The sequence below is a fragment of the Triticum aestivum genome, chromosome 2D (genome assembly GCF_018294505.1).
Source record: "Triticum aestivum cultivar Chinese Spring chromosome 2D, IWGSC CS RefSeq v2.1, whole genome shotgun sequence".
NCBI lineage: Eukaryota > Viridiplantae > Streptophyta > Magnoliopsida > Poales > Poaceae > Triticum > Triticum aestivum.
The window spans coordinates 24,643,293-24,667,248 of record NC_057799.1 but is presented as its reverse complement, the minus strand read 5'-3'; the positions used below and the strand labels follow the sequence as shown (position 1 = coordinate 24,667,248).

At 47.2% G+C, this 23,956-nt stretch overlaps 3 protein-coding genes across 4 annotated transcripts; 1 reads left to right on the top strand and 2 right to left on the bottom strand.

Moving 5' to 3' along the window:
• Positions 1 to 1,143: 1,143 nt before the first annotated feature.
• On the bottom strand, positions 1,144 to 3,542 carry LOC123051210 (protein PHOTOSYSTEM I ASSEMBLY 2, chloroplastic). Its single transcript, XM_044474023.1, has 5 exons — positions 3,296 to 3,542; positions 3,004 to 3,086; positions 2,379 to 2,556; positions 1,774 to 1,866; positions 1,144 to 1,443 (listed from the first exon to the last, which is right to left on the bottom strand). The coding sequence occupies exons 1-5, from the start codon at positions 3,414 to 3,416 to the stop codon at positions 1,313 to 1,315; spliced, it is 606 nt and encodes a 201-aa protein (XP_044329958.1). The 5' UTR covers positions 3,417 to 3,542; the 3' UTR covers positions 1,144 to 1,312.
• A 50-nt stretch (positions 3,543 to 3,592) lies between these two features.
• Positions 3,593 to 11,753, top strand: LOC123051211 (uncharacterized). Its single transcript, XM_044474024.1, has 3 exons — positions 3,593 to 3,872; positions 3,979 to 4,057; positions 11,340 to 11,753. The coding sequence occupies exons 1-2, from the start codon at positions 3,663 to 3,665 to the stop codon at positions 4,039 to 4,041; spliced, it is 273 nt and encodes a 90-aa protein (XP_044329959.1). The 5' UTR covers positions 3,593 to 3,662; the 3' UTR covers positions 4,042 to 4,057; positions 11,340 to 11,753.
• A 2,370-nt stretch (positions 11,754 to 14,123) lies between these two features.
• LOC123051209 (putative receptor-like protein kinase At4g00960) lies at positions 14,124 to 23,222 on the bottom strand. Of its 2 annotated transcripts, none has more exons than XM_044474021.1 (8): positions 23,150 to 23,222; positions 22,327 to 22,497; positions 21,992 to 22,241; positions 17,766 to 17,991; positions 17,555 to 17,681; positions 15,355 to 15,546; positions 15,056 to 15,210; positions 14,124 to 14,952 (listed from the first exon to the last, which is right to left on the bottom strand). In XM_044474021.1, exons 1-8 carry the CDS (start codon positions 23,216 to 23,218, stop codon positions 14,541 to 14,543), a joined length of 1,602 nt encoding a protein of 533 aa, XP_044329956.1. In that variant the 5' UTR covers positions 23,219 to 23,222; the 3' UTR covers positions 14,124 to 14,540. The 2 variants fall into 2 exon arrangements, with proteins under 2 accessions (XP_044329956.1, XP_044329957.1); XM_044474022.1 differs by having other exon boundaries at positions 15,056 to 15,207.
• Between the last annotated feature and the right edge of the window lie 734 nt (positions 23,223 to 23,956).

The following is a 23,956-nucleotide window of genomic DNA, read 5'->3' as shown; positions in this document are numbered from 1 at the left end:
ACCCTCCGCTGATGGTAGACACACCATCGGGAAGGGGGTCGAATATGGGAGACGTTATTCCTAGTGAGAGACATTACCGCTGCCACATAGCCCCAAGCAAGACGTTGAACCTAACAGAAACGAGAACAGGATCCCTCCCGTCGGGAGGAGGAGGTCCTCCACACCTCCAGGGTCCAAAGGCAACTTGGAAAATGGGAAGTTATTGAAAAGCTTCTCGGATTCTCGCGCAACTTTTCCTCGACACTTTCCACCACAATGGTCATAACTTTCGATGCACAACACCAAATGATGCAAGGTCTTTTGGGTGGGAAAAGTAGACTTCAAGGAGCCTCTAATCGTATAGCTCATTTCCACGTTGTATCTCCAAAATGGTGGCGGAAAAGCAAAAGATCGGAGGCATATTCTGAAAAGTTTAGATTCAATTCAGAACTTGTTTCCGCAAACATTGTTTCTTCACGAGCTCAAAGACTGTTGACTTCCCTCGACTTGGCACATGAGTTTAGTCAACAATAAAGGGGGTGAAGGCACAACCAATTTATCAAGTTTACATGATATAAAATTAAGTTAGCGTTCACCTGGTCAGTTATTTGTTTGCCGTGGCTTCTTCTGATTGGACCTATATTTTCTAGTCTCCTCTTGACGGTGGTGAAGTTCTCATCATGAGAGCGTTGGCATGTGTCTCTTTTCCTTACCGCTGGTTCAATGCATTTGTGAAGCTCCGACGGACGGCGTGCAATCGAAGGAACAAGATGGCCAATATGGTTTTTGATGTAATTTTTTTTGCTAGTTGTTTTGTGTCTTGTTGTCTTTTCATTACATTGTCTATATTGTGTTTTCTTTTATAATATTCAGTTAAAAGAAAAGGATGTTCCCCGCAAAAAAGAAAAGATGGTCACGGTTTTTTTTAACTTCATGGTCAAGGTTCACTTCATTCCACGACCTGAAGGAAAAGGGGATTCGGGTTCTGAAGGCCAAATTAGGGAATTCGCACGGCCACGACCTGAAAAAGACTGAAGTGTACGGATTTATGAGACATTGAGACCTGCCCAGCTCCACGGAGAAACACATATAGACAGATAATTGCATGTCCATGGTCTCTGTTTTACTACACATATAGACAGATAATTGCATCCGATCCGACACTTGAACAAAATCATACAAGCTTTACTTGTGTGTCTCGCAAAAAAACCCGTACTACATCCGTAGATCTAATGCGAATCTCAAATTACAGTATTACACCGACGCGAAAATCTTCTGCTTTCAATATGTGGCCCTATACTCCTGGCTATGCAGTACTGAAGATGCTATGTATCTACGAGCTCGGCAATAGCTTGCCATTGTACATCTTGTCCAGCAGCTCTTTGGCGCCCGGTCGCCGCAGGAGTCCTTTGTTGTTGGGCACGCCGGTTCCGAGACAGATGGGGCAGACCAGCTTCCCACGGCCTACATCGGCAGGCAAACACAGATCAGAGAAGCATGATCGACCGGCGCCATACGGCTTGTAATCGACATGTAAACAGGCAAAGAAAATGTATGCAGAAAAGCTTTTATGTCCATTTGTTGTTTGAAACAGAGAAGGGCTGACTTGACTGAAATGCTACGCTGGGTGCTTTTGGCTATTACGTGAAGAAAACTACAAACGATCGATGTACCAGAATAAATGAATCTAAAAACATGTCTTAGATACGGAGAACTACACTTGATTCATTTATCAGAATTACTGGATTCTGAAAATGTAGGACACCAAATCACTAAATCAAGAGTAGAGCATACCATAGCAATTTGGGCATTCTGTGAATTCATAAACATCTTTTGCTCTCTTTCGGTTGAGGGCCTTCCATTTTCCTGTGCCACCACACATGTCACCTACACCCCAAATGGTTGAAATATCATTCAAGGAATACATTCTACAAGCTTGATGACACAAGTAGCGCTAAAGTAAAACATTACAGAAAATAAAATGAAATAGGCACTCTTGTTTTCTTGTCATACACAGTGACATGTAAAGAGTCAATGAGGTTATTATAAGTGATAAAATGGAAATCATAAGCAGTGCAGGATACTAAAAGTAAATTGTCGAGTAAGGCCTGACATGAGTATGGCCAGATTTTTTTTTTATTTCTCTGAATTTATCGAGGTAAAGCAGGTGGCTACCAGCTCAGCATGTTTGCTTTTACTGAATGTATTTCTGAATGACATACTTCTAGTACTACTGTACTACTAATTACAATCAACGAAATTGTTCTTCACAAGCACAATTCCTAACAACACACTGTTTAAGCTGGAAGTGTACTCATCAGACTAATCAAGGGTCAAGGCATGGGAAACAGTAAGACGTGATAACATAGAAGGAGACCAGGGTGATGCAAAGCTCTTACATATTATAGCACCGCCGCCACCACAATTTCTGCATACAGCCTTTTGTATGCCAGGCTTGTTCGTCATGTCCGCAGCAAATCCATTCGGCGCATAAAACGTTGGGCCTGATGCACTGATTAATGTTACAGCACATAGGCAAGCCAAACATCTTCTTCTGGAGCTAATACTTTCTTCCTCCTGTATGAGAAAGAAAACGCGCATCAGACATGAAAGCAAAACGAGCCTCACAATGTTCGAGCGCTCGCTCCCTTGGTACAAAAAAAAAGCGCAAATTGTTCATGCCCCTTTTGGTTCTTCAGACGTTTTATTTTGCAGAATGGTACTGTTCACCATTTGGGGATCATACATCTGACATTTGCCATAAACATTTCTCAAGGATTCTTTACTTGTATGATTTGAAATCCTCTTTTCTGAGATGAACCATGACTAACAGGATATACATAGAACCTGAATGGGCTAGAATATTGATTTTTGAAGATGTTGCAAGACCGTAAGGTTCTGACTGTGTACTACCATGCCCAATATGTATGACAGTGTCTCCAGTATTTGCCTTATCCACCTTATGCTAGACGGATTGTATGGCTGAAACAGAGACAACTCAAAGAAGAGTAATACACGGCCAACCTTGGCATCGCTGGGGGAATCGCTTCTCGCGCAATCCTCCTCCGAATTGTTGGGTTTAGAGCAGCAACTGATCCGAGTTCGCACTGTAACACACATAAGAAAACATTCTCAGCACCTAATTCAGTAGAGATGTTTCTCCAAAAAAATCATACCCCCCCCCCCTCCACCCCTCAAGCAACCTATGAACCACAACCAATTCTGCCTATCTGAAAACGAACTAACATCGGAGCCTTCCGATTTGCAGCCCCGAAATGAGCACTCACCTCCCCTACACAGGTCTAAAAGAACTCACCTTTGGCAGGCGGCCGGTGGGCAGTGGCGCGGCCACTGACGGCGGGGAAGCTCGGGCGGGAGCGCAGCGGCCTCGTCGGCGCCGGCGAGGGGAGGAAGTGGCAGCTGACGCCCGCCATCATCGTGGCTCTCCCTTCCGCTCGCTTCTGGTGGCGTTGTGAGGACCGGAAGAGAGCGGGTGGCTCAGCCGTATTGGAGATTGGGGCCGCGCCACATCGCTCGCTCAGTCGTTCTGTTTGGGCCCGACCGACCACGGCCCGTTCGGGTCGGGGCTCGGCCCAACCCTATGATATATATCCGCCTCGACCACTGGAAAACCATCCCGGCGTCCACCCATTCACTCGCGGCGGCGGCGGCGGTTGTTGACCATGTCGGCAGGGAGCGAGCGCTCGAACGCCGCCTACGCGACCCCGGCGGCCGTCCTGGCGGACTTCTCGCGCGGATCCGGCCCGTCCGTCTCCGGCGGCGCCGCGGGTACCGGCACCGGCAGCGGGAGGAGCCAGGCGGAGGGCGGGGCGAGGAAGAAGCCCCCTCTCCGCCTCGCGGCGGACGACACCAAGCCCGTGCTCCGCGACCCGGTTAGTCCGTCCGTCCGTTGGTAACACGCGCAGATTTATCGCTGGATTTTTCTTGGTGGCAGTGCTCAACTGACTGGGTGCTGCTCTGCTCTGCTCTGTTGTGCAGATCTCGCGGTCCGACCCCATGGAGACCGAGCAGGCCGTGCTGCGGCTGCCGCCCTTCCCCTGACGCCTTGACGATGACGGTACGCTGCTCTGCCCTGCCCTGCCCTGCCCCTCTGTACGCCGCATCTTGCGACTTCCTCCGTGCTGCGCCTGCGCTTCAGTGGCTGTTGAGCCATGAGTGGTCAGGGTTGTGTGGGCAGAAGAATCATGTGCCCACCAGTTAGCCTCGGTGCAGGTCTCTCTGCTTTTATATTTTTGGTCAAGCATGTCAACTACTCCCTCCTCCGTTCCTAAATACAAGTCTTTGCAGAGATCTCACTATGAACCACATACGGACGTATACAGATGCATTTTAGAGTGTAGATTCACTCATTTTGCTCCGTGTGTAGTTCATAGTGGAATCTCTACAAAAGACTTGTATTTAGGAACGGAGCGAGTACGAAATGTAGGAGTACATTTTGTGCCTCTGCCTTGTGATCTCGTACAGACTACAGACCGCTCAAGTGTTCGGTCGACTTGCTTAGCGTTGATGCAATTGATTACAGTAGAAAATGGAACCGGCAACATCATCATTTCGTTTACAAGTTGTAACCGCCGTGTGCGTGTGTTGCTGATCAAATGTTGGCTAGTGACCGTCTCACAAGTTCTTATTAATAACTCGCATACAACTGGCCGGGCTACAAGTTTATTGCTAGGGAATCAGCATACTTAGATATACGATCTATATATATGATAGAAGAGCGGAATTAAAATTCATTGGCTGCATACGCACCTACGTAGATACAGTATAAAACTAGAACAGTCTAACGGGATCTGATATGGGGTTTATCGATGGTACATGAAGTTGTCAGGTGAGTTCACTTTATTTCAGACAAGTTAAAAACTGAATGTATTGGTACATCAAGTTGTCCAACATGTTCATCACTAGTCCAAAACAGTCCATTGAGGCAGAGTTGCTAATCTGGCTCGTTTAGTCAGCTCACAGGGTCTAATGTTTTGGAACCACTTTGCTGTGTTATCGAGTATGACGATCATGTGGAAGGTATGTCTTTTGGCATTGCGCCTTGGGCTAGGCTGACTCAGAGCATCTCCAGCCATTGGCCCCCCAGGAGGGGCTAAACCGCGCGTTGGGGGCGTGATGCCCCCCAGTCACGGCGCCCACGTTTTAAAAAAAAACTTAAATATGGCGCAAACACGGCTCAAATTTAACGCAAACATCGGCGAGTTCGTTCAAATTTAAACATATTTTACAAAAAAAGAAAAAAAAACTACTAGGGGCTGCTCCTCGCCGTCTCCATCGCCGCTCCTCGCCGTTCCTCGCCGCCCGCCCTTGCAGTTCTACATGCCGAGTAGGCTGTAGAACCGCGTGTAGTCGCCGCCGCCGTCGTCGTCGCCGCTGCCTCCGCCGCCGCCGTCCCTGCTGCATCCTTCCCCTGGTTGGCGCGGCGGGTTGGACGGTCCGGGGTCGTCCTCGTCGTCGTCGTTGTCGAGGATCACGACGCCGTGCTCGTCCTCGCGCCCACGTTTGTGGGCTTCTATCTCCTCCAGGGCCCGGCGCTGCCGGACCATCTCGTCGCGGTAGTAGTCGTCCCGCGCCCACTGTAGGGCCTCCTCGTTGGAGAAGCCGCGCCGGGCTATCTCCTCGTACTCCGAGGGGAGGCCGGCCTCCGGCTTGGTGGGTGGTGGTGGCACCGGCACGCCGTCGGCGCTGATCCTCCACGCCCCGGGCACCCGCATGTCTGGCGGGACCGGGTACTCGGCCTCGAAAAGGAGGCGAGCCTCGTCCTCGTGAAGATGGCGGCGCCCGAAGCCATTCGCCGCCGCGCCGTCGCCTGGGAAGCGCTCGGCCATTCTTCTGAACTGGAGACGGCGAGAGGAGGCGAGGGAGGAAGGGGGAGAAATGGGCGCGTCGGCGGTGGAGGATCTGTGCGTGTCTCCGGCGCGCTGGTGGTCGGCTTATATAGGCGGAGGCGCCGCGTAGTCGCGTGGCTGGCACGTTACGCGTGGCGGGCGAGGGGACGCGCGTTGCCCGGCCTTCACTGCGCCGCCCGTGAGGCATCAATGGAGGCTGACCGGCGTGGCGGCGCGCGCAGCTTTGGCATTGATTCGCCGCGGGGAACGAGGCGATGAGGACGACGAAGCGGCGAGAAGAGAGTCGAGTCGCTGGCAAGGGGGGCCTGTGGCTCTTCGCGCCAAAAACGATCCGCCCGGCGCCCCCCAGCGCGCCGGGTTCGGGTCGGTTCCGCCGGCGCCAATTTCGGCCCGAGCCGGCGAAAACTGGGCACTTGGGGGCGTGACTGGGCCGTTTTTTTGGTGCCGGCGGCCGAAAAATCGCCTGGGGGGCCTTGTTGGGGGCGCGGCTGGAGATGCTCTCATGCTTTCTTTGCCATTTTTACAAAAATGGGCATGGACCACAAGGCGCATGTGTAACTAGTGTGGTATATGGACTTGGCCCATCTAGCCCAAACCAGTGATATCTTATTAGCCGAGTGAAGTGGGAGGAGTTGCCTGGAACCATGAATCAGACACAAAAGTCCTGCATGGTGCCTCCGCTGGATGACGACCACTCTGCCCTGCAGTCCAGCTGCGTCATAGTGATGGCTCTGTATTTTAGGAATCCAGTAGTAGTGAACTAGTGGCTACTGACCTCATGATTGATCAGGGTTGTGTGAGATGTTTCAAACAATTAGTCATGGTCTCTGCTTTCAGATTCTTGGTCAAGCATGCCAACTAAGAAACAGCATATGGTGCCTCTGCCTTCTGATTTTGTATAGATCGCGGACTGCTGAAATGTTTGCTTGACTGCCGTAGCTTTGGTGCAATTGATTACAGAAGAAAATTGAACAAACAACAACATCATTGTGCTTGTAAGTTGTAACTGCCCTGCGTGTATACTCTAGGTCTTGTTGATCAGTGTTGGTGTACTGTGACCATCTCACAATTTTTTGTAAGATTGAAATTATTCACATACAACTGGCCGTGCTATAAGTATATTGTTAGGGAATCAACATACTTGCATATATTAAATATGATGGAAGCGTGGAAAGAAAATTGATTGGCACATGCACCTATCTAGGTCTAGAACTAGAACATGCTAACGGGGTCTGATATGGGGTTCGTCAATGGTACACGAAGTTGTCAGGTGGGTTCATTTTATTTTATACAAGCTGAAAACTGAATATATTGGTACATCAAGTTGTCGAACAAGTTCATCACTAGCAAGGATTACGAGTCGACGAGTCGTTCCGAGGTTGAGACTCATAGACTAATCGGATTAGTCTTAGACTAGTGCTAGACTAGTCGACATAGTACTGTAGTACTCAACTACTAATACCTAGTAGTAGTATGTAGTACTCCCTCCGTAAACTAATATAAGAGCGTTTAGAATACTAAAGTAGTGATCTAAACGCTCTTATATTAGTTTACAGAGGGAGTAGTATGTAGTAAACTGTACAGCACATTACAGTATATACATAATAAAACCAGCAGTGCTAGTCAACACTTGTCAGGCCCAGCCCAAGTGGCCAGTCTACTTAGTCCCCCAACAACTGGAACCCTAGCTCTCGATCTACCCAATCGCCGCCGCCAGCGCCATCACGCACAGAGCACGCGCGCACGCGACCCGCGCCTCCTGCCGCCTTCCGCCGGCCTCAACCGCTCCTGCCGGCGAGCCCGCCGACCACCGCCATGCCTCCTCCTTTCCTCTCCCCCCTCTCTCTCTTCCTCCTCTCTCGTCTCAAGGCCGCGCGCGCCTACGGGTCACGGCCATGGCCGCTGCCTGAGCACGAGCTCCGGCCGGCTGCCGCACTTGGCTGCGCCATCCGCCGTCCCAGCGGTGGGTGGCGGCGGCAGTGGCAGGCCAGTGGGTGCTAGCGGCGCCTCGTCCCAGTTGAGGCAGCTCTCTCTGGAGCAAACCTGGATTTTTTTTGAGTCGAACGACTCAAGATGCACACTAGTCGTCGATTAGTCCTTCGACGGCTCGACTCGTATTTGTAGTCTACACGAGAAAAGGAGTCGACAGCTGGAGTGCGACTCGTAGACTAGTCGAGCGACTAGTCTAGACTAGTCGTTCGACTCGTAATCCATGATCACTAGTCCAAGACAGTCCATTCAGGCAGAATTTGCCAATCTGGCTCGATTGGGAAGCTCATAGGGTCTAATGTTTTGGAACCTCTTTGCTGTGGTGTCGAATGTGACGATCATGTGGATAGTATGTCTTTGGGCATTGTGCTTTGGGTTGTGCTGACTCATGCTTTCGTTGCTATTTTACAAATGATCCACAAGGATCATGGGTAACTAGTGTGGTATATGGGCTTGGCCCATCTAGCACTAACCAGAGTCGACTGTAACCATTAATCAGACATGAAAGTCCTCCATGGTGCCTCTGCTAGATGACGACCTCCTGGGGGAGATCCTCCTCTCGGGGGAGATCCTCCTCTCAGGCTAGGCATTCGGTTAGACTGAACCGATTGGTTTGGTACCTTGGTTTACTTTGGCATTCGGTTTCCAGATCTTAGTGACGATCGGTATTCTGAGAAACCAACAACCGAGATTTTGGTCCACCCAGAATTCGGTTCAGTCGTCAGTATAGCCGAAGAGAACTGAGATTGGCGAAGTTAAGAAATCACAAGTCAAATCTGTAGCAAGAAACGACGAACAGCCGAACAGAAATCAATTAAAAACGTAGAAGGAATGGCAGAAGGAAGTGTTGCAGGATATCGTCACACGTGGGTCGTCGCCCGTGAAGGAGTAATGCTCGTGAGAGCCATGTGTGCCACTGGCCGCCGTCCTGTGGGAGCTATGGGCGCCGGGTGTCGGTGGCTCATGGGAGCAATGGCCGCACTGGTCCCTGCCACGTGGGAGCTATGGGCATCAGGTGCCGATGGCTCGTGGGAGCCATGGGCGCGCTGGTCGCCGCCACGTGGGAGCTATGGGCGTCGGGTGCCGGTGGCTTGTGGGAGCTATGGGCGCGCTGGTCGCCGCCACGTGGGAGCTATGGGCGTCGGGTGCCGGTGGCTTGTGGGAGCCATGGGCGCGCTGGTCGCCGCCGGGTGGATGCTATGGGCGCCGGGCACCGCGGCAATATGGAAGCTACGCGTTGGAGCCGTGGGCGCCGGTTGTTGGGATTGCGGGTCGTGGGCAAATCCACAAATGGAGATGGCGGCTCTAGGTGATGTGCGTGAAGCCTCGAGCGCATCGAGATAAGCTGCGGCTGCTGCATGGGTGCTGTGTGCATGGGTAGACAAAAAGGCTGGGAAAGCTTCATGGATGGCATATTGGGATTTAGCTTTTTCTGAATTTAGGTTTAGTTTTGTTGGCCTGTAATATAATATTCGTTTAATTCGGTGTACGTCATCGAAGCAATTTCGGTTTTTGATGTTTGCTAACTGAGCAAACCAGCGAACATTCGGCCCTTGTCTTTTTTTGGCTTTGCTTACGATTTTTTCGGCTTCGGTCTTCGATTCTCGGTTTTTTGCCCACTCCTATCCTCCTCTGCCTTCCCACACACATGCTCTCCCTCCCCTGTGCCTCGGGTGCCTCATACGTGCCTCCAAGGACAATGTTGACATTAGTCAACCCTTTTTGATTTGTGGTTCTGTTGTGTGCTTCCTCTTGCCACTCAACTATTATGACCTCTTCCTCGACTGCCACCATGGCCTTGCCCTCGTCCTCAATCGGCAACACTACAACATGTTGGTTTGTGGTTTGGGATTTTGTAACCAAGACCACCACTTTGTTAATTGCACCATAATACAAAGTATGATCAGTGTCTTGTTAGTTGTTACAAACAATACATTGCACCATGGTTATCAAACGAAGGCAAAACAAATCTTTTAGAGGGCCACAGCGCTCAAGTTTGCTCAAAATATAATTTGATGGAATGATTGACTTGCCATGCACGAAGATAAGTTTTTTGAACTATATTAACAAGTGTATTTGGTAATAAATAAAAATAAGATAAACAAAGAAAATAATTATAAAAATACTAATACTCTACTTCGAATCACAATATCACTTATGAGAATTAAGCAACATGACCTAAATAAAAAGAGGTGTGGGCAAACCTAGCCTTGGTGATCCGGAGACGGCTATGGGCGGAGGGTTGATAGTGATGTGTGTATCGCTTCTGGGCCCTCAATTCCACATTAGGCAGCACAAATTAACCATGGGTTCGGGAAGCCTTACACCCACTACTACCAACCCTCCTCCCATGGCTGACTCCGCATTGCCCAGGTTAGTTTTGCCAATTTCTCTCTTTATTCAGGTCATGTTGCTTGCTTCTTATCAAAAAACGAGATGGTGACTTCAAGTATTGTAGTAGTACGTTATAATTCTTTCTTTTACCTTTTTTATTTGTTACTTGAATTTATTAGTTAATTAATATACTTCATTGAACCAATCGTATTACACGCCAATATTTCATTAGATTAGATTTTGTGCAAACTTGAGCCTAGTAGCCCTTTAAATTTTTTTGCTTTGCCTTTGTTTGATGATCTTTAGGCTACATTAGTCAGTTGCGATGTTCCTACAAGATCTGTGGTGTAATGTAATGTTGGTAAGAAGAAGCTGATCGTACTTTGTACCATGGTGCAATGAACTCGGTTGTCGGTCCAGCAACTGTTTACAGGATCCCAAACTAGGAGCTGGTAGTGTTACCGGTTGAGGACGTGTGCGAGGCCGTTGTGGGTTATAAGGAAGAGGTTATAGCAGTCAAGCAGCACGCGGAAGCTCCTCGAGCAGTTTGTGTGGGAGGCTGGGAGCACAACAGGGTAGGGCGGGTATGCCGTCAACGCGAAGTACGTCATGAGCAACATCAAGCATGACAGAGACACGGTGCGATTGTGATGAGATGACTGAGCACAGGAGGTTCATTCTAGTACCACCGCACCCTCACCTCCCAGGCTGATTTGGACCACTGGTTGTGCATCACTTATGCAACATTACTAACTTGTGTATCCGCGACAACTTCTTGTACTAACTGTGTAATATTACTCTAATATCACCCTCGCCTAATCAGGATGACTGCTGTGTGGGAGCTCACTGCTAACAAAATCTACACCGCAAGTCGATGTATAGAGCTCTGACTTACACGGGCATCATATTTCCCTTTAAAAAGCAGGATAATTCACCTTGCAAGTCATTCCGGATAGAGTATGGTACGGGCAATTGGCATTGCCCCTTCTCTGAGCACATTGAAACTGTCGGCCACCTATTTTCTTAGCTGCCCATTTGTGTGGTTTGCTCTGTTCATCCTTGGTGGCTTGGGCTCTGTTTTGGCGACCTGAGTTTTGAAGTTAAACTTGTGCAACAACCCGGTGAGCAGGATGCCATGCATGAAATGCTCCTTTTTTTTTCTTGCAGCACCAGCGGCTCTTTGGGGGGAGGAAGCTGCTGGAGGTTGATCTTGACTTGATCGTAGCCAAGATGGTGGAGCTGGGGAAGTGGTGTTGTGCTGCCCTGTGCCCCTGTGTCCGTTTTGGTTTAATATCGTTTGCCACTTTTTAGGTGTCCCCTGGACTATGTAATGGATTCTGCATTCTGCGGCTGGTGCTGCCTAGATTGATTCTATGTTCTTTAGCTCTACCTGGAAGCAGCTAATAGTGTCAACAAAAAGTTTGGCTGCACCTAGGATGTAGTGGAAATCTGATTGCTTGATATCTCATGGAAGCACCGAATGGTGCCACGAACCATTTTGGAATGGATGCCACGCCGAGTGATTTTGTAATCGCAATGCAAACCAGGTGGTTGACTGCTTCGCAAGGCCTGCCTTCTTGACTTCCGTTTGGGATACTAATCCCGTAGACTTTATTTCTTCACATCTTCCGTTTGAGAATGCTATTCCTGTCCAAAAAAATACTCCTAACAGCAGGTAGAGCGCAAATTTAGTGATAAAATCTACCTCCATGTTAGCCCTCCTCCCTCTTCTGTTCCTCCCTTGTTTGCAAGTGTTGGCAGGGCCTCGTCAGGCGCCGCCTCTTCCGCGGTTGCCATGACAACCTACCCCCTCCTCAGCGTCTTCTCTGATGAGACAGATATGAGCCACCCCTTCTTCATGCCCTACATCAACACCCCGCATCCTCCTCAGCATCTTGTAATTTTCCTCTGCGCTGCACCTGCACTTGTATGGCGGCTCTGTATTTGGGGAATCCAGTGGTAGTGAACATGGTCTACTGACCTCATGATTGTGTGGGATGTGTCTTAGCCTCGCGCAGTTGTTTACAATAGAAAATAGAACAAACAGCAACATTATTGTATTTGTAAGTTGTAACCATATGCGGTGCGTGTGTAGTGTGGGTCTTGCGGATCGGTGTTGGCTTAGCCTGACGATCTCGCAATTTTCGGATGCTATGTCTTTTGGCATTGCGCCTTGGGCTGGGCTGACTCATGCTTTTGTTGCCATTTTACCAAAAAAAAAGGAATGGTCCACAAGGATCATGTGCTAGTGTGGTATATGGGCTTGGCCCATCTAGACCTGGCCCAAGATATCTTATTAGCCGAATGAAATGAGAGGAGTCAACTAGAACCCTGAATCATACACAAAAGTCCTCCATGGTGCCTCTGCTATATGATGACCTCCTGGGGAGACCCTCCTCTGCCTTCCTCCGCACATGCTCTCCCTCTTCTGCGCCTCCTTTGCCTTTTCCGTGCCCGCCACAGACAATGTTGACATGAGTCTGCCTTTTTCGCACCAACCTAGACTCGTTGTGTGCTTCCTCTTGCCACTCGACTATTATGACCGCTTCCTCCACTGCCGCCATGGCTTCGCCCTAGTCCTCAATCGTCAACACTACAACCTGTAGGTTTGGAGTTTGGGATCATGTAACCAGAGACCACCGCTTTGTTAATTGCACCATATTACAAAGTATTGTCGGTGTCTTGTTAGTTGTTGCCAACCATACATTGCACCATGGTCCTTGTAGCAACATCACTTTGACTAGTGTAGCCTAAAGGTTATCACACAAAGGCAAAACAAATCTTTTAGAGGTCCTGAACGCTCAAGTTTGCACAAAATATAATTTGATGGAATGATTGATGTGCCAGGCATGAAGATAAGTTTGTTGAACTATATTATCAAATGTATTTGGTAATAAATAATAATAAGGTAAACAAAGAAAATAATTATAAACATACTAATATTGTACCTCGAATTATCTCATTTATGAGAATTATGCAACATGACCTAAATAAAAAGAGGTGTGGGCAAACCTAACCTTGGTGATCCGGAGACGGTCATGGGACAGAGGTTGATGGCGATGTGTGTATGACTTTTAGGGCCCACCGACGCGAGCTGGTGGAGGTGGCATGCTTAGGTACCTTCATTGCGACCGCTAAAAAGTAAGGCCACTACTACACATCGGCCGACGGACCAGGGGTTTGGCCCGTCGCTTTCGAACAGTCAGATGTAAGTGCTGGTGGCCATCAGATTTGTCTTATCCCTTCGCACAAAGTCAACTCTCTCCTCAACGCGCGCACTCCTCGCTAAAAAGTGTTCATGATCTTAAAAAATGTTTGAAAATCTGTAAAAATGTTCATGATTTCAGATATGTTCACAAGTTTAAAAAAAGTTCATGATTTTAAAAATTGTTCATGATTTCAGAAAATGAGAGTGATAATGTATCTTGGTGATGCAGCAAAATGTGGTCAAGATTATTGAAAAATATGATTTTTTTTTCTCCCATCGCAACGCACGGACGGTTTTGCTAGTTAGAACGTAAATAAGGGGAAGGGGTGTGTGCCATGTACTGAATTGCCTTTAAATGGTACATAAGGCGGCAAATAGGTGTTGGCTTGCTGGGTGCGGTTGGATTAGAGAAGAGAAGAAGAAAGAGGAAGAAGCAAATGGTCCCAGCCCAATGACAAGGGGGAGTAGGGGCAGTAACCGGCACCCTAAAGTGCCAAATAGGAAGCGGCTTCGATTGTGTACCTCACTTTCAGTCCATTTCACCCTTTTTGCCTCGCTTCTAGCGCAAGCAACAAAACTGGCTCGGCTGCAGCGGCCATTTAGAATGACCCATCGAGCAGGAACAAGTTTTATGATAATTTTTTTAAAATATTTCCAATTTTAAATAATAAAATTGAAAAAAATTGGCCATGTGTGCTTAAAATATATAATTTTGTATTTCTTAAAATGTATGTGTATTTAAAAATATATATTATTATATTTCAAAAGATTCATTCATGTGTCGCAAAAAGTTATTCATGTACTATTCGGCATGAATTGTAAGCTATATCAAAAATAAGAAAAAAAAACCATGTGGATATTACAAGAATCATGTCTTTATTTGGAATTTGTTCTTATATGTGACAGAAATGGTTGGTAGAACTTAAAACAAAATGATGTTTGTGTATTGAAAAAATTGTTCAAGTTCATCTGAACAAGTGTTCATGTGCTTACAAGAAAAAAAAATCTAAATATAAGAAAATACAAGTAGAACATAATGCTTTTGGTTTAACAGTAAGAAATTTACGTGATTTGAGACTAACATGAATGTATGTTTGCCAAGCTGGGCTTATTACATATCAAATCCCTGAATAGCATGGCCACAAATGACATGAGCACAGCTAATTGCTCCTGAACTCCATGCCCTCCACGATGAGTCCTCTCTTCTCCACGGCGACGTTCTCCTCACGGAGATCCACGATCACCCCCTTCTCTTGTCGCATCTCGTCATCATTTGTGAACTCCGCCAGCTTAAGCTCCAACCAGCCATCGCTCCTCGGGACAGGGTAGGTAACATCGCTGTCCGATGCGCACGCTTCCTGGCCGAGGCTAACCTTGCTGGTGGCGACGGTATGCTCCCCGTGGAGCCTAAGCGACGACGTCTGCACGAAACCTCTCAAGCCACAGGAGCTGCTCGCCAGCTTGTACACTAGGTAAACGGTGTAGCTTGCACCGGCGCAAAGGTCTGCTGGTGAGACCTCTCCGCTGATCGCGAGGAAGTACACACTCAGGAGCTCCGCATACTTGGCAAACCTTGTCACGGAACAAAACAAAATCAAGCCCGGGAACTGGAAACTGTTGATCTGAATACGGTCGTTGAGAGCATTTCTCTGGTTTGAATGTTTGGTGAGCAAACCTGGAATCTGGGAGGGATATCCATCTCCAGTGACGGGGCTTGTTGTTGGCAATCAGCAACGATTCCGATTGAAGCATCTTGGACGTGCGGCCGGTTTCTCCCTCCAATGATGGCTCGGCCTGCACCATTGACTCCATGCCTGTGATTGATGCCTGCTGGGATACAAAAACAGCTTCTCACTTAACTTGAACTAAGAGACCATACCTCCAACAAGTAAGGGCAATGACGACACACGTCTACGTTTATGATAATGGAGAAGTCACATGTTTTCGCGAAATGAAATTGGAATGATCATATACCGGCTGTACCGATACCGGTAAGGAAGAAGTGTCAACACCAAGGGAACCGAGGATATCCTGTGTAACAGGTCTACTCTCTGGTTCATGTTGTCTGCACCTTTTTGATATGTCGATGCATGCTCTCACTTGTTCCAGTTGTGTGTGCTTCTCAGATGCATCGAGCTGGTCCAACCTTCCACTCCACTTGCCCAGCTACATTTTTATTAGCAAAACAGTGTGGGGGTAAACTTGCCGTCAAGATAAACTTTGACTCCACTCGCCCAAATACATAGCCCCATCCCCCCCCCCCCCCCCCCCCCCCCCCAAAAAATTCCCAATCCTAGAAGGGGCCGTACACCAAGGGCACCTTATTTGGGTGCCCTCTACGTCCACCCTTTGCGCTAATCATAATTATGTACCAACCCATAAAAAAATTGGAATTAACATGTTCAAGAATTAGGGTGTTCGTATGCTATTATTTGCCAATTAATTAATGATAGTGTAATTTGTACTAATCATAGCATCTGTTAAATATTTGTTGATTTAGAGCGAATATTTTCTGATTAGGCAGCTAGCTAGTAATTATGTTGGTGGTCGGTATTCAGATGTGGGCCAATATAATTAGCAAGCTAAACATGTTACGTACTTATGTCGATGTATACAGTTAGTTAGACAAAATTAATAAAATATAGGACAGTGGAACATGGGGTCTAGAAATATCACACGAGTGTAACTCTCTGGCCCGGCCCCCGCGTCGCTCCCGCAGGGGCGACTCGGGCGGTGATAACCTAGCCCGCCGCCAGCCTCCCCTCCCCCACTCTCCTCTCCCTCGCCACCACCGGAGGGGGTCGCCGGAGTGCTGCGCGTCCGCCCGGGAAGGGTGGTGGCGAGGATCTGTTCCGCCCTGTCTCGTGCAGGGGGCTTTGGAGCCGAGGCGGCGGCGGCCTCGGGTGGTGGAGCGACGGCGACCTCAGCAAGCGGCCGTCGCTAGTGCTGGCCGTCCTCCTTGGCCGCGCGGGTGGCAAGGCGGCGGCGGGTGGTGGCTGTGGGGCGCGGTGGCCGCGGGGGCGCCCGTCCCGGATCTGACGCCTCCGTCTCCAACCCTTTCGGCCCCTGTCAGATCTGGTCTCCGGCTGGCCCAGGCTGCCGGCGCCGCGTCTGTGCTAGGGGTGGGGAAGACGTGGAGCCCGGAGAAATCCATGGCTGGCTCTGCCGGCCACGACGACGGCGACGCCTGAGGGCGCCGTCTCCTACTTGTAGGCGCCGTCAAGGTTATCCCTTTCCCCCTCTGCCTCGTTCCCCTGCTCGTATACCGGGGTGAAAACCCAAATCCCTTTGGATTGGGCGGCAGCGACGCTCGCGGCGCCGTCACCCCCATGGTGGTGCCGCCTTCGGTGAGTTTGGGGCGGTGGTGAGTCCGATCTGGTTGGTGGGCGTCTGGCGGCGACATGGTTGGAGCTGGTGGGCGTTTGGCAGCTTCGTCTCCATGTTCAGTCCAGTGGCTCCACTCCATTGTTGCTCTGTCATCGGCAGCCCCACCGTGCTTTTGCTTCTCCTTGCGTGTTGGTTCCCTCCCAGTGCCATGTTGCCCTTCGTTGAGCTCGGCGACGCGTGTTGATGGTGCTCTGGTATGGCATTTCGTGTGGCCATGGCGTCGGGTGTACACCTTTGCTCTTGGGAGAGCGTTCTCATCGTCCGACGGATCAGCGCCTCGTGCCAGGCGAGGGGCTAGGGAGCCCCTTTCGGAGATGTAGGAGGTTGTCGCCGCTTCGGCCGGAGCCCATGGAGCTGCCATCGTCACCCCCGCTTGCTAGCTGGGTCTCCTCAAGGTCAGATGGTGTCTCGGTGGGGTGGATCTCACTCGGTGGAGGGCTTCAACGTCTCCAAGCTGGTCTTGTTCTTTAGATGCTGCATCTTTGCTTGTGGATGGTAGGAAGCCTATTAGCTGTTAGCACAGCACTCTTGTACCCTTTTAGCTGTTTTCTGTGTTCGTCTCTGTACTTGGTGCTTGTTGTAATCCTGGCCGGTTGATGGCTTTTTTAATTCAAAGCCGGGCTCGTCCTGAGCCTTCGTTCTAAAAAAAACATGGGGTCTAATAATTAGGGGTTTTCCTTGCGTGCGTTTCAAAGTTTAGGGGTTTTGCTGACGATGCTCTTGCTTCATCTTATAGTCTCACTATCTACAAAGACGCGGGGGGGGGGGGGGGGGGGGATCTTCTTACTGTATCATCCATGGATATCGTGTGTTGTCCATTATTTAGTATGTTTTCTATTAAAACACCCAAACTATATATGTCTGATTTGATAGTAAATTCCCCATTGTTTGTGTACTCTGGTGCGGTGTATCCCCTGCATGAAAATTGATACAATCAGATACATGGATGAATGATTTCTCTGACTAAACAATGAAATTTCAATGGAGACTTAGCTTACTGTGTTCCATATTTTTTTTCAATGAGAATTCGGCTTTTTCCTTGCTCCAACAGCCTTGACAAACCAAAATCCGCAATTTTTGGAGTCATGTCATCACCAAGCAGTATATTATCTGGTTTGATATCTCCATGAAGTATCCTGTGCTCATGAAGATGGTGCAGACCGAGACAAATTCCTCGGATAGTATCATAACACATGTTCCACTGACTCCAACAATGATAGTCGTCTATCAATTAAACAAATTAATAATGTTCAGAAAATTATAACCAAGTCCATTAAGTTGGTCAAAGTCTTTCTCAAAATTACAAGCTTTTAAAGTTTCATTTCACACTGTAGAATTTCAGTTATTTGTATTTCATATATACATAAATAGTTGATCCCCACTACTTCTATTTATCTCAACATGCATGCACGTGACCTCACCACACATCCCGCTGTATCTACCCCACTACTGTTATTTCACTCAACATGCACGAGAAATGATACTTCTACTATTGCTCTCAACATGCACACATCCCACTTCATCGACCTAGCACTTTTATTTCTTTTAATATGCATCAGATATACTACTTATATTCTATTCATCAGATCTATTTTAGTCTTCACTCTAATATACAAATCTAGACAACCAAATCTCATCAAAATAATATGTTGCAACTAATTTTCGCAGTAATGCACGGTGTATCATCTATTTTTCATCGACCCACACATCGATAAAAGGGGAAATCAGAAGAAATGGGATCTTTTGCCCCCCCCCCCACCTCGAGAATGACGGGTGGGGCCGGGGCCACTTACCATTTAGACAAGTCTAGGGCAAATCATAAAACCCCATGTAAAGTGGGGCAAAAGAACCAATCCCCTGGGAAATTAGTGTGTCGTTAATTACGACTTGTACCCATGTAGTGGCTATACATGTCTAGCCTTATTTTGGTCGGCCTACATGCCTAGCTCAATGCTAACCGATCTATTGGAAGAAAAGCATGAGAGAACTCATTAGATTAGTTCTATTCTCCAGGTGTATGAATACGGACTGTGTTGTGGCGGCACCACTCTGGGCGGACATGGTCCGGTCCCTGATCTAGCCGCTGTTTGGACCGGCCGTCGGGGGTTCGAACCGGACCGGACCAGACCGAAGAGCATCGCGGTCAAGTTTTCGAGGACCAGACCAATCGTGGAGAAGCCTAGGTGAGACCAAGCGGACCGGCCATGGTGATGGCGAACAGCAGCAGCCTAGGTTGGCGCAAGGCGGTAGGCTACGAGACACGAGGAGGCGAGAGAGGAGGGGAAACAATTGCGTGATCACGATGAGCTTGGTTAAGATGCCGGGGAGCCAGGGAATCGACGATGATAATGAATTCATGGTTGTAGGCGGCAGCCATGGTCGGAGAAGAGATGATGCACATGTCATCTCTTCGGCGTTCCAGAGCAATTCGTCATGCATGGATCAATATGGCAATGTGGTGGACGACTATTGTGTGGAGGTGGCAGCGGCGACTATCGTGTGAAGGCAAAGGCGGGTGTGGAGAAGCCCCAATGTTGTAGGATTTTTTTGTTTTTTGTTTGAGAACCCTAATGTCGTAGGACGATGTGCATAAGCTGCGTCATCTGCGTGGGTTGTGACTGATTCATTGGGGCACGAGTTCTTTTCGCGGCCTAAAAAATAAGCTGGCTCCTCCCGAGCTTCTCTCATAAATCGTCACTCGTTCATTGGGGCTTCTGAGCTAGTTATAGGATAACTAGTTTAGAAGCCTTATCAAATTTAGGAAGGGGCTTATTTTTTATGATTCTGGGGTACTAGGCTCCATGTTCAACAAAGCAAAGCATTTGCGTAGGCATAATTTTACTGAATTCCGCCCTAGAGCTTGTAATAGGCCACCTCATGTACTGGCCCCGTTCTCCTACGGGCCACAATGCCAATATATACGGAGTAGAAAGGCAGTTGTGACTATGATTTTGACATCAACGCCCTCTTGTTCCAGGTAGTCTTCGAGGTCGAGGAGTGGCAACAACCATCAATTCGGCCGAAGTGGTTCGTTGGCCACAGCGGATTTGGTTTGCCACAGAAGCCCATTACTCAAGGACTACATTGCAAATTTAGTTTGTATGTTTGGGTCCTTCTTACGATGTTCGATTGCGCATACTGTGGTGCAGCCAACTCAGACGGAGTTCATGCCGGAACGAAATATCCTGGAGGGTGTTGTCATTCTTCACAAAACCTTGTGCGAAATTCACTCAAAGAAACTAGATGGAGTTGTCTTCAAAGTGGACTTTGAAACATCATACAATAAGGTTAAATGGCCATTTTTGCAGTAGGCCTTGCTTATGAAGGGTTTTGATGTGGCCTGAAGGAAACAGGTAGAATCCTCTGTACAAAAAAAACATTGAGATAAAGGTTAATGACATCATAAGTCGTTATTTCCCGACACACAAGGCACTGAGGCAGGGGGATCCAATGTCTTCAATCTTGTTTAATATCATGGCCGATATGTTGGCGGTCCTAATTGATCGAGCCAAAGAGGACAGTGAGGAAAGTGGGCTTATCCCTCATCATGTGGATGGTGGGGTTTCCATTTTTCAGTACGCTGATGACACTATTATTTTAATGGAACATGATTTGGCAAGGTTAGGAATATGAAACTTGTTTTCTGTCTCTTCGAACAACTGTCTGGTTTGAAAATTAATTCCAGCAAGAGTGAACTGTTCTGTTTTGAACGCGCCAAGGAAGAGCAGGAAAACTATAGACAATTGTTTGGGTGTGGGTTGGGTTCTCTACCATTTAAATATCAGGGAATACCAATTCATCTCCGAAAACTTAACAACAAAGAATGCAATTGCATAGAGGATTGATTTGAGAAAAAGCTTAGCTGTTGGACAGGCAAGCTTATGCATTATGGGGTCAGCTAATCCTGATAAATTCCATGCTTACAAGTATGCCAATGTTCCTATTGACTTTCTTTGAGGTACATATGGGTGTACGAAAAATATTAGACTTTTATGGACCACATTTCTCCTGGCAGAGCGATGAGACTTGGGGCCTTTTCGGCTATCCACAGGCTCCACAAAATTACAGGGATCTGCGGAGCACCTATTTTCCAGCTCCATTTATTTAGCCTGTAGCTCCGTCAGCTCCGCGAGCGGAGTCTGGAGCGGAGGGACTCCAAACACTCCCTTAATCAAAATATAGGTTGCCAAAGTGGGATATAATCTATAGGCCGATGGAACAAGGGTGCTTAAGGATAGAAACCTTGAGGAAAAGAACATATGCCTACTCAGTAAATGGTTGTATAGACTTTCTATTGAGGACAAGGGTCTATGAATACAATTATTTCATAACAAGTATCTACACTCTAAGACCCTCACAGTAGTAATGGCGCAACCGAATGATTCATCTTTTGGAACAGCAATTCAACTAGGTTCTGGGAAGATACATGGCTAGGGGACACGCCCCTGACCATACAGTATCCAACCCTCTATAACATTGTACAACGAAAAGAGGCTTTCGTTAGTTTAATTCTTGAATCGATTCTCTTAAATATTCAGTTCAGAAGGTCCCTAGTGGGGAAGCGATGTGATAGATGACTACATCTTGTGCCTAGGTTGATGCAACCGTGATTCTTTTGAGGAAAGCAAGCACACTAATCAAAATCACCGTATCACCACTACCAAAACCACTAATGCCTCGTAAAGTTGTTAAACTCCATCGTCTTGAAGACCTCTTCTGTGAGACAAGTACTGATAAAAGTATGGAGCTACAAGTTTTGCAAGACATAACAGAGAATTTCTCGGTGGATACGGTGATTGGTAGTGGTGGATTCGCAGTGGTTTTGATTAGTGGGGAAGCGATGTGATAGATGACTACATCTTGTGCCTAGGTTGATGCAAACGTGATTCTTTTTGAGGAAAACAAGTACACATATGCATGCCTAGGCTAAATGAGCAGTGAAGGTTGCATGCGTCAATTTCCTTTTAATCTTTTGATGTAGCAATTTAATGCGCCTAAAAATCTACATGTTATGAAGAGGAATAGAAGTGGGAGTAATAACAAACCGAAACATTTCAAAAGCTGAGATAGGCCCAACAAACTAGAAAGTAGGGAGTATTATGTTTAAAAAAGTGTGATGTTGCCAATGCCTTGTATGTGCATTTTTTTTGATAAATTGGAGGGGGGGGGGGGGATATAATTTGGAGAAATTTACACATAAAAATAGGCCGGGCACCTGTCATACCATCAAGATTCCTGCGAAGGCTTCCATTGTGAAGATACTCGAAACAAATCAGTTGGTGTCGAACTCCTACCAAAAGATTCTTGCCGTCCATCATCACCATCTTTTTTTGTTCTCCAGCATAATAACCGATACATCGTACTATATTTTGGTGCTTAATCCTTATCAGACAGTCAACCTCACGCTCAAATGATTTGTACTCTAGTACTTCGTGGAACTTCTTCACAGCTACACAACCATCTTCAAGCTTTCCCTATATGTTTCTTCAGTTATAGGTGTGTAATCTACAAACTGAAAAGCTTCTACAAACTGAAAAATAAACAAGTAGCCCGACTTACCTTGTGAACCACTGCGAATCCACCACTACCAATCACCGTATCCACCGAGAAATTCTCTGTTATGTCTTGCAAAACTTGTAGCTTCATACTTTTATCAGTACTTGTCTCACAGAAGAGGTCTTCAAGACGATGGAGTTTAACAACTTTACGAGGCATTGAGTGCTTTGAAATCTACAAAGACATTGCACCAAATCAGGACACCATCAAAGCATATCCTTTGGGAAAATAAACAGGACCACACATCAACAATTGATGCCATAACAGACTACTCACAGTGGAGAGTAACTTCGACTAGTAACATGCATATGTTCAAAGTTACTCCTCACTATGAGTAGACTTTTAACATGCACAACACATTTTGTGTGCCAGAAACACATTTGTACCAACCTTCCAAACATTAGAACACATTAATGTAACAACATCATCATTAGGGGGTGGAGGGGACCGACTAGCAATACTCATAAATCTAGTACAAAAGCACAATCCGTATTTCCCAAATAAAAAATAAAATTGCTGACATAGCTGGTCTGGCTAACAAAATCCGTGACAAAGTATGATTTATTCTCTTCATCGTGTGCCCATATCCTCAAAAAAGCATGTCTGGCTAACTCGGCTAAAGATTGAAATTCTTCAAAATATGAATAAATAATAATAGAGATAATAAGAAGGTTGAAGCATCAAGTATACCTTTGCGTGGTAATATAGATCAATTACATTACAGAAAATATCAAAGAAAGAGTACATAATAAACGACTAGAAACGATAAATCATACATGGACAACATACGCACCTTTTCTTAAAAAAAGTAAAACAACGTACGTACCTGTTGACGCAAGGCCAGGGCAGAAGGAACTTGACTCAAAGCAGATGCTGCAGAGATGCCAAGATACATTTCACATTAGAACGACTATTTATAGCTCTGCCACAGTGCCACAGGCGTTTGCAGGTCCAGCTCCGGTGGTATTGCTACCTGGGCCACACATGTGCATTATTGGATAGCTTAGAGCGCATCAACACATTTTCGGCTCTTTTCACTACTTTGACCCTTTCAGAAAACTTTAGCACAAAATGAACTCCACACAAAACTATTTCACAATCTGACCCTTTTAATAGCGCCACAAGACGTGGCGTTTCTTCTCTATTTGAAAACGCCGAACTAGCTAGCGTTGCTTCACTTTATAAATAAATGAAAAATATGAAAAGCTAGGTGAACGCCAACCATCCTTGGCGTTGCATGCTTGGGCAGCAACGCCCACCCCCTTGGCGTTTCCAGCAACGCAACAAACTTTGGCGTTTCAGCCCTGCCACGTAGCATCTCGACCAGGCCTGCAATGCTAGCTAGTTCGGCGTTTTCATAGTGCAGCAACGCCACTGCCTTTGGCGTTTCTGAAAAGGGTCAGATCGTGAAATTGTTTTGTGTGGAGTTCATTTTGTGCTAAAGTTTCCTCATAAGGTCAGAACAGTGAAAAAGGCCCGCATTTTCTCTCTCAATAAGGACATTTTTATTTAATTGATATATCGAAATGATATAATTGCATTAAGCGAATGTCTGGTTTCTGCATTGGCGATGCACACAGCGAACATCGTAGCAACACGTGTCACACATGCCAGGTTCTTTGTATAGCATAGA

Excerpts from the sequence above, each read along its gene's own strand:
- LOC123051210 (XM_044474023.1), bottom strand. The coding sequence starts at position 3,416 with ATGATGGCGGGCGTCAGCTGCCACTTCCTCCCCTCGCCGGCGCCGACG. Across the intron at positions 3,087-3,295 it reads CCACCGGCCGCCTGCCAAAG|TGCGAACTCGGATCAGTTGC; the intron begins GTGAGTTCTTTT and ends TGTGTGTTACAG. Across the intron at positions 2,557-3,003 it reads ATTCCCCCAGCGATGCCAAG|GAGGAAGAAAGTATTAGCTC; the intron begins GTTGGCCGTGTA and ends TTTCTCATACAG.
- LOC123051209 (XM_044474021.1), bottom strand. The coding sequence starts at position 23,218 with ATGTATCTTGGCATCTCTGCAGCATCTGCTTTGAGTCAAGTTCCTTCT. Across the intron at positions 22,242-22,326 it reads GATTCGCAGTGGTTCACAAG|GGAAAGCTTGAAGATGGTTG; the intron begins GTAAGTCGGGCT and ends AGAAACATATAG. Across the intron at positions 17,992-21,991 it reads CCTTCGCAGGAATCTTGATG|ACGACTATCATTGTTGGAGT; the intron begins GTATGACAGGTG and ends TTTAATTGATAG.
- LOC123051211 (XM_044474024.1), top strand. The coding sequence starts at position 3,663 with ATGTCGGCAGGGAGCGAGCGCTCGAACGCCGCCTACGCGACCCCGGCG. Across the intron at positions 3,873-3,978 it reads AGCCCGTGCTCCGCGACCCG|ATCTCGCGGTCCGACCCCAT; the intron begins GTTAGTCCGTCC and ends TCTGTTGTGCAG.